This window comes from Hoplias malabaricus, chromosome 2, assembly GCF_029633855.1.
Source record: "Hoplias malabaricus isolate fHopMal1 chromosome 2, fHopMal1.hap1, whole genome shotgun sequence".
Taxonomy (NCBI): domain Eukaryota; kingdom Metazoa; phylum Chordata; class Actinopteri; order Characiformes; family Erythrinidae; genus Hoplias; species Hoplias malabaricus.
The window spans coordinates 1270002-1278244 of NC_089801.1; the positions used below are offsets into that span (position 1 = coordinate 1270002).

Sequence of the window (8243 nt, forward strand, 5' to 3'; positions counted from 1 at the left end):
GCCTGGGAGTGACTGGATGAGTGTGTGATATTGGCCACAGGTGTGTGTGTGTGTGAGAGAGAGACTGGGTCTATGTAAAATTGTCCACAAGTGTGAGGGACTGGGAGAGTGTTTGATGTCCTGGGGACCGGTCCAGGGTGTGTTCTTGCCATGATTCCAAGTTGGCTCTGAATCCTCCTCACCCCAAACTTTAGCCTAAGGCTATATTACAAAAACACGCAGAGCTAAATAATAAATGATAATAATTACAGCTAAATAAAGCTCATAAAGAAAAAAAACACACACAAGTTCAACTGCAGTTTCAATATCTTTTTCTGTACTTCATCATCATCTTCATTTTCTTCTTTAAGAGCATCAGCCTAAACACCACAACGCTCACTGCTGCCTCCTGCATTACAAAACAACAAAGGGAGATGATTGTAGCTCTGTGTACTCACACATTTGAACACTTTAACGTGTCCCAAAGCCAAGTTGTATAAAGGTGGCAAACCCCTGGACTGAACACTGTTCCCCAGGGGTGGGGAGGTTATGGCATCATGGGGTTTTGGGGTGAGCTACTGCTGAGTCTGTGTTGGGCTCAAGTTCAGAGCTGATGTAAACAAACAGAAAATAAAGCTGTTAAACACTGGTCTTTAAGGTAACTCTCAAGAATGATGTTGCTACTTATTCTGAGAATCACTCAAGGCTTAGTTTGAGGACACAAAATAGTTAAAAAAAAAGTTAAGAGTCTCCCCCAAAAGCATTTAGAATGACAGGCTCAAAACTGAGCACGAAGTTCAGGGAAGGTTCTCCTTTTTTTTGAGGAGCTCAGCAGATGCTGTTAATTGCCTTGGAGGCTGCTGTCTGCCTCCATCTTGTGGCAGAGCAAAGCAGTACTTGCTCTTGTCAATGATGAAATTGCTTAGCTTTGCTGTGACAACTATAAGACTTGGTGTTCCAGGTAAAGCACTGATTTGCAGCTGCGGTCTGTCACAAAGCGCCAGTGTGCAACAGACCTTTAATTCCGTAACACTCTCTTTTCTTTCTTTCTTAATGGCCTACCCTGTATATTAAAATATGCTATTCTTATGCTTAGATTAGTTGCTATGATAGACCAGGGCAGGATTGAGAAGCACTGTGTTGGTGAGAACATCAGTGAAAATATTAATATCAAAATGACTGATCTCTTGCCCCAAAAATTCATCAATTTTATTAAGATTTCTGAACCTTACAGTTTGTTAAGATGAGACTAACATTAGATTTTTCTGGATTTAAAAAACAGCCCAATGAATAAATATTATAAAATTATTATAAAGAAAGAAAATATTTGATGGTTAGTTAAATATTTGATTGTTAGCGATATTTCCATATGTTTTAAAGCTATTAAATCAGCTGGCTAACAAGCTCCCACAAAAGAGCGTATAAGCAACAGCTTACTATTCTACAAACACGAATTTAACAAAGTAGAAAATGCACACAGTGGCAGTGTGGTATGATTAACGATAATTGAATGATAAAATCAGAGATATTGTTGCACAAATTAACTGTTTACTGTACTGCATTATGTTCAATGTAATGGACAGGCTCTCTTCCTGAATTACACCCAATCACAGAGGGTAGGTTCAGGATGAAGCAATTACAAAAAATGAATGAATGAACGAACCTAGAACTCCATAGACTTCCACTTCACAAAGGGTCAGAGTTGTTCCATTTTGAGGGATGATTACATTCACATATCGACCAATCATATTGCAGCTGAAGTTGTATGATGAACTATCAGATGTATATTTGATGACAGCACATCTGTAGAAAGATTGCTTGAATATTAATAATAAAGATATCCACTCTCAAACCAACATAAAAAATCATGTCTAATCCTCTGTAGCTTCTTTCTGCAGGCCTCCTACTAACACATCCAACAACAGCAAGGCAATAACACATGTATTATTAATTTTCTATTGTTTAATACAATATTCCCAGTAAGTTTGTTTTTATATGAAGCCGGATACTGTTGACTCTCTCTTGATGTGAGAGACGTGGTTCTGTGTTGAGATGCTAGGGAGCAATGAGTTGTGAGAACTCCATGGTGTGTAAACTGTTCATGCCTCAACACAAAGGACAGATCTCTTGATGACATGGACAGCTGATTTCAGAAAAAAAACACCCAATAAAGTGTATGCATTTGTAAAAGAATATGTTTAATAATCAGTATATGATCTTGGATTCCACCCCAGTCTCATGAAGGCAACTGCCCCATTATGCATTCTTTTTTTTCCCAGAAAGAGTAACAAAGTATTTGTCTCTAAATAAGGTTGCAATATTGGAATACTGTGCTATTGATCAGCCCAAGGAATGGCAAGAACCATCTCCACCGCAATTTGTACGTCTTCCCTTTTTTGCACGGCCTTTGTTGATGGTGGGGGGTTAATAAATGTTAAATAAATTTGTTTTTAAATCTTAAAAAATGTTGAGTGTAATTTTTTCCAAATTTTATGAACTGTGGCTGAACGGCTGAGTGTCAGTCTTCATTTTACTAAATGGACACAATGGCAGCAATCCTAGTCGCAAAACCAAATGCAGCATTTCAGCTTTCAACCGAATGAAAAGGGAAAGCCAGGCAATTCAGACCAGGCAATATATGAAATCTTTGCCAGAAAAGTCTCTGTGAAATGGAGAAATGCGAATTTGAGATCTCATCTAGCAACCTATAATCCAACTATCGAAAGGCCAACTGGCTCCACCGGCACAGAGTCATGGAGCAGCATCAAAAGGTACAGTTTATGTCAGTTCCGGGTGACCGTGAGGAGCGTAGCACTAGAATCTGTATGAATTAAGTAATTTGGGATGGTAATTTCACATATTGCATTGTTGAGCCCTGATACAATACAGCATGGGAAATTCTCTCACCACAACAGTCCTATCTCTAAGGGTAAGACTATCTATCTATCTATCTAATGAACTCTTTAGATTTCCAATTAACTGAGTTTTGATAAAACTGATACAGAATAAGTTGTTTGAACATTAAAAATATTCTTAAATAAATGTTGGTAGATACTGTTGCCTTTGTGCTGCAGCAAACAATGTCCTTTCCTCTTAATGCAGATATCATAAAGATAGTTTCAAAATCATTTTGAGAATGGGAGAATAGAGCAACTCTGGGCTCAGCACAGCAGAAACTACACTTTGTAATGTATGGAGGAGGGTAGGAAAAAACAATCCATTTCCCTGTTCCTTCCCATTGATTTCAGTACAGTGTTGCAATAATGAATTACACAAGGGGAGCCCCAAAAGCATAAAAGCCAAATCTTACTTAGTGTTCCTTTAATACCCCGACCAAGCATGACTTGTTGATTGGAGGCCTTTGCTGCACATTTGTATTCTTTATTCTTTTATGTTCTATTATTTTCTATGTTGATAAAAATAAGATTTACCTGGGGTTATTGTTGCCATCGTTTTCTAAGGAGTTTCCAATGCGTATTTCAGCACCATCTATCCTTTGTGGACAACAGTCAACTCTGTTGGTAATGACCACGCTGCTAATCTGGTACTGAGCCAACAGATCCACCCTCCACCAGGGTTGAAGGGAATAAACCGTAACTGTGCAAGACCCTGCACTAAATTCAGCGTCTTTGTTCCCATCAATGGCAAGAGGTGCAGGATAGTCAGGGTACATTGTTGGTGACTGGGTAGCAATTTTTCCTAAGGCCACATTTGTCTGAGGTGAGGTGGCCGCTGGACAAGAGAAAAGACCTTTTTTAGTATAAATGTCAGTAAATGGTCAGTACTCCTAACGAAAGGTTTTGTTGCTCTTTGATTCTTACCTGTAGTTAAACTGCTCATGAGTTGATGTGGCCAAATGCATGCACCTGTGAAAATGTTCCAAGAGCTACTGAATACAGTCTATAATTTACAAACAACTGCATCCAAGGAAAGTGCAGACTTAGACAGACCTCATGAGGATTTTTTTTTTTTTGTAAATATATCATTCTTATGTTTACATAATTAATAAATAAACCAGGACACCAATTCATATTTGTTATTTCTGAATGTGAACATACGTAATATGTTCACATTAAACATACGTATATACATATGTGTTACATACGTAACAGAACTGTGTATTTAACCGGCTCTTCCAGATTCACTGAGCTGTGTTGTTGTGTAAAGAGCAATTTAAATAATAGAGGTTAGCTGGCGTCCCGTGTCTCGGACACAGGCATGTGCTTGCCCTGTCCCTCCAAGTCATAAACATGTGACAGGCACATTTGTCCACTTGACACAATGGAAATTAAACTGTTGTTTTCCTTTCTGCCTCAGTTACAGAGGCAGCAGAGCATTTAAACTCTGTACATTTGCTTTGCAAATACGAACGTGTCATTTCCTTTAACACATGGCCAAAATGGTGCTTCAGCTTTCAAGAGAATGCAGCCCAATACTGGGGACATTTCTACCTCTCTACCTGATGCTTGTCATTGAGTATAGTGACCTTTTTGTTCATGTGCAGCTGCTCCAGAATGTCTCACTATATGAGCAATACTTTCCTATGGAGATTCATAAACTCTACAGTTCAGCAACATTCACAACTGTAATCAACAAACAATTTTTTATAAAAATCAAAAGGTGTTTCCTCACCATTTGCTAGCTCTACTATCTGTTTATGGGCTGAAACTTGTCTAATGTGTTTATGAGGACACTGTCTCAGTAAACGAGTACAAAACAAAGTGGCTAAGTCATATATGCTAGGTTTCCTCTCTCTTTGCTCACAGAACACTCCAAATGTTAAAAAACATGAAAGAGGTGATGTTTTTGCATTATTCTCCATATGATCCATACACGGGAAATATTGGCTTGTTTTTGCTGTTTCAGATTAATAAGGTAGGAGCCCAGTAAATTTGGGAGACTGCCAGCTGCATCATAGATGCCACAAACTGCAAATTATTCTGTGGTAATTCAAAGAGACAATTATATTTCAGCCATGTACAAATTATAGTAGTTTTTTTCTTCAAATATACAATTCCAGCTTAAAAGTTGCTGCACTTCTGAATGTACAAATGTACTGAATGAACAAACCTCAAAAAGAGAACTGCAATTCTCCACCAGTGTACAAAAGTTCCCTTTAAAGTAACGCCTATCACTCAATAAAAGGAGTGCCCATATGTGCTTATACATACCGTGTACATTTTAAGTGAATTCTGCCTATTCTGCTAAACAAAATGAGGGATTTTGGCCAAACTTTTTCACATATAGTTGTATCTAAAATCTGATCTCAGAATGTCAAGTCTTTCACAATCAGTCCTCAAATGAGTTTTACCTGAAAGAAGAAGCAGGCACCCGTACAACATCTTCATTTTCTGTTAAACAAATGTGAAAAACAAGAACAGCTTATACACACATTTACAAATGTTTTTCGCTGTCAGAAGGATCTCCACAATGAAAAACATCATTACTTTATGTAAGTTAACGTAACTATGTTCAGTGTCTATTGGTCCATCTGTCATAGCATTTTGGGGAAAAAAAAGAAATGAAAAACAGAAGCTTTGGATCATCATGGAAAGACAAGATGGCATATGAATTATTCTGAAGCTCACCTCTAGCATCCAAAGTCAGGAAATGTGTAGAGACCCTCTCCTTTTGTCCCTTGTTGTGCGTCTTCAGATTCAGTGTTTACTTTCTGTGCGTCTTCCTTTCGGTCTCTCTCTCTCTCTGTCAGTTTTGGAAGACAGTGGAGTGAGTGAGTGATCTCTGTCACTCTGTCCCAACGCTGCACAAAGCTGTGACCTTATTGTTTACCCTTCGACTGTCTTGATCCTGACCTGATCTGACCATCAACTGAGAGTTTGCGACAAATCAAGGGGCTATTTGAAAGGCAAATGCATTATGTCTGTGTGCAGTAACCATTAGAAGACCAACAAAACAAGGCAAATTTCACGTTCCGATGCAAAGGACATGTTCAGAAAAGTGTAATCTTATTTCTCTCTGAACCCAAGATGGTAAGAGGATCACCAATTCCACCATTGTTGCACAGAAAGATAGTGCAGCAATACCAGAATGGTGTTACCCAGTGTAAAATAGCAAAGACTTTTAAGTTATCATCATCAACCGTGCATAACATCATCAAAAGATTCAGAGAATCTGGAACAATTGCTGTGTGTAAGGGTCAAGGCCGTAAAACTCTACTGGATGCTCGTGATCTCCGGGCCCTTAAACGTCACTGCACCTCAAACAGGAATTCCACTGTCAAGGAAATAACAGAATGGGCTCAGCCATTCCCAGCTGAAACTCTACAGTGCAAAGATGAAGCCTAGATTTCTAAGCAAGCTCCACAAGCTCAGACGTTTGCACTGGGCCAGGGGTCTTTTAAAATGGAAGACTGTTCTGTGGTCAGATGAGTCACGATTTGAAGTTCTTTATGGAACACTGGGACGCCATGTCATCCGGACCAGAGAGGACAAGGATAACCCAAGTTGTTATCAACACTCCGTTCAGAAGCCTGCATCACTGATGGTATGGGGTTGCATGAGTGCTTGTGGCATGGGCAGCTTGCATGTCTGGAAATGCACCATTAATGCAGAGAACTATGTTCAGGTTCTAGAACAACATATGCTCCCATCTAGATGTCATCTCTTTCAGGGAAGACCCTGCATTTTTCAACAAGATAATGCCAGACAACATTCAGCAATCACAAAATCATGGCTATGTAGGAGAAAGATCCTGGTACTGAAATGGCCAGCCTGCAGTCCAGATCTTTCCCCTATAGAGATTTTTTTGTGTATAATGAGCCAATGTGAAGGATATCGATATTGGCTACAGATGATGTTGCAGTTTGAGAAAGAATCATCCTTTGATTTCAGGTGTTGGACACACTGAGAAGATGGGAGCCAGCGATTCTACCTTAAAGTGGACCACAGGAAATATTGAATTCTTTGACCACTTAGGCAACCCAAGTGGGAACCTTATTAATGTAACAACAGGGAATATCAGACTGTTCAGTGAACGCAGCATTGGACCAAAGAGCACTGTGGCTAATGCTACAGGAAAAATCTGAGAATTTTCTACCACAAAGATGCGATTAAGCTTGAAGATGTGATGAAAACAGATTCAGAGAACACCAAGAGGTTCAAACCTAAAAAGGAGGTCAGCTTCATTGACCTTGTCCCAAATCAGCATCTTGAATGTAACCTTTTGGAGGAAGGCTTTGCCAGTGTCTTTGTTGCAGATGTACAGGACAGCTGGTTGTATGTTGAGACCATCTGTATGAATTTTCCAGTACCTACTGGTGCTTGCTGCATTGTGAATGCCAGCAACAAGATCAAATTCCGGAAGAGTGATGGAGGACCATGGATCGATCAGGATGGCTATGACCACTGCCCCAAATGAAGCTTCAAAGCAGTTTCCCACTGTCCTGTACTTTCTGGGTGGTCCCATTTTGGGGCACAATTTTTTTTCTTATATGAGAATTTACTTTTTTTGTATAATAAAATGTCCTGGATGCAGTTTCCAAAAATCACAAGACAGTGCTCTCAGTAAAACCATAAAATATACTAGGGAAACATTTTAGAATTTTAGAATTAGATTTAGAATTTTTTGGGCAGATACGATAACCGATAATTAGGACCTTGGAGTAGCTGATACCAATATTAATAAACGATAATTTTATCTTTTTGTAATTAAATTCATTCATTCATTCATTCATTCATTGTCTGTAAACGCTTATCCAGTTCAGGGTCATGGTGATATTTTAAAATAGTTTTCACTACGGAGAAATTTAATCCCAGAAACTGTTCTCTGCAGAAACAAGCGTGTTTACAGGCGTCAGTGCGTATCCGCCAGCACAAAAAAGGTTCCAAGTTATCAGTTATATTATCAGCTAAAATTCCAATATCGGACCGATAACAATAACTTTAAAAAAACACATATCTGCAAATAATATATTGGCTGCCGATCTATCTTGAATCACTAAAATATACTCCATTATAGAAAACTTCAGTAGAGAAGTCGGTTCAATGTCAGAGTACTGGCCTAGATTAGTGTTACTTTAATCACAGTACATCTGAAATGTGGTCACTGCTTAATGTCTCTAGTATGCTACAGCAAAAAATAAAAAATAAATAATACATGCTCTAGGTGACTGTCGGTGAGGAGTTTGGTGTGTTCTCCCTGTGTCCAAGTGGGTTTCCTCCGGGTGCTCCGGTTTCCTCCCTCAGTCCAAAAAACACATGTTGGTAAGTGGATTGGCAACTGTCTGTAGGTGCGAGTGAATGTGT

The 8243-nt window shown here is 39.0% G+C and overlaps 1 protein-coding gene across 1 annotated transcript; it reads right to left on the bottom strand.

Annotated features, from left to right (window-relative positions):
- Nucleotides 1–1415: 1415 nt before the first annotated feature.
- Nucleotides 1416–3652, bottom strand: LOC136687783 (fucolectin-1-like). The gene is made up of 3 exons (XM_066662340.1): nucleotides 3411–3652; nucleotides 1643–1782; nucleotides 1416–1420 (listed from the first exon to the last, which is right to left on the bottom strand). The coding sequence occupies exons 1-3, from the start codon at nucleotides 3650–3652 to the stop codon at nucleotides 1416–1418; spliced, it is 387 nt and encodes a 128-aa protein (XP_066518437.1).
- Between the last annotated feature and the right edge of the window lie 4591 nt (nucleotides 3653–8243).

Coding starts and splice junctions, on each gene's coding strand:
- LOC136687783 (XM_066662340.1), bottom strand. CDS start 3,652: ATGTACCCTGACTATCCTGCACCTCTTGCCATTGATGGGAACAAAGAC. Junction 1,783..3,410: donor GATGGCAACAATAACCCCAG/GTAAATCTTATT, acceptor ATCTTTCTACAG/ATGTGCTGTCATCAAATATA.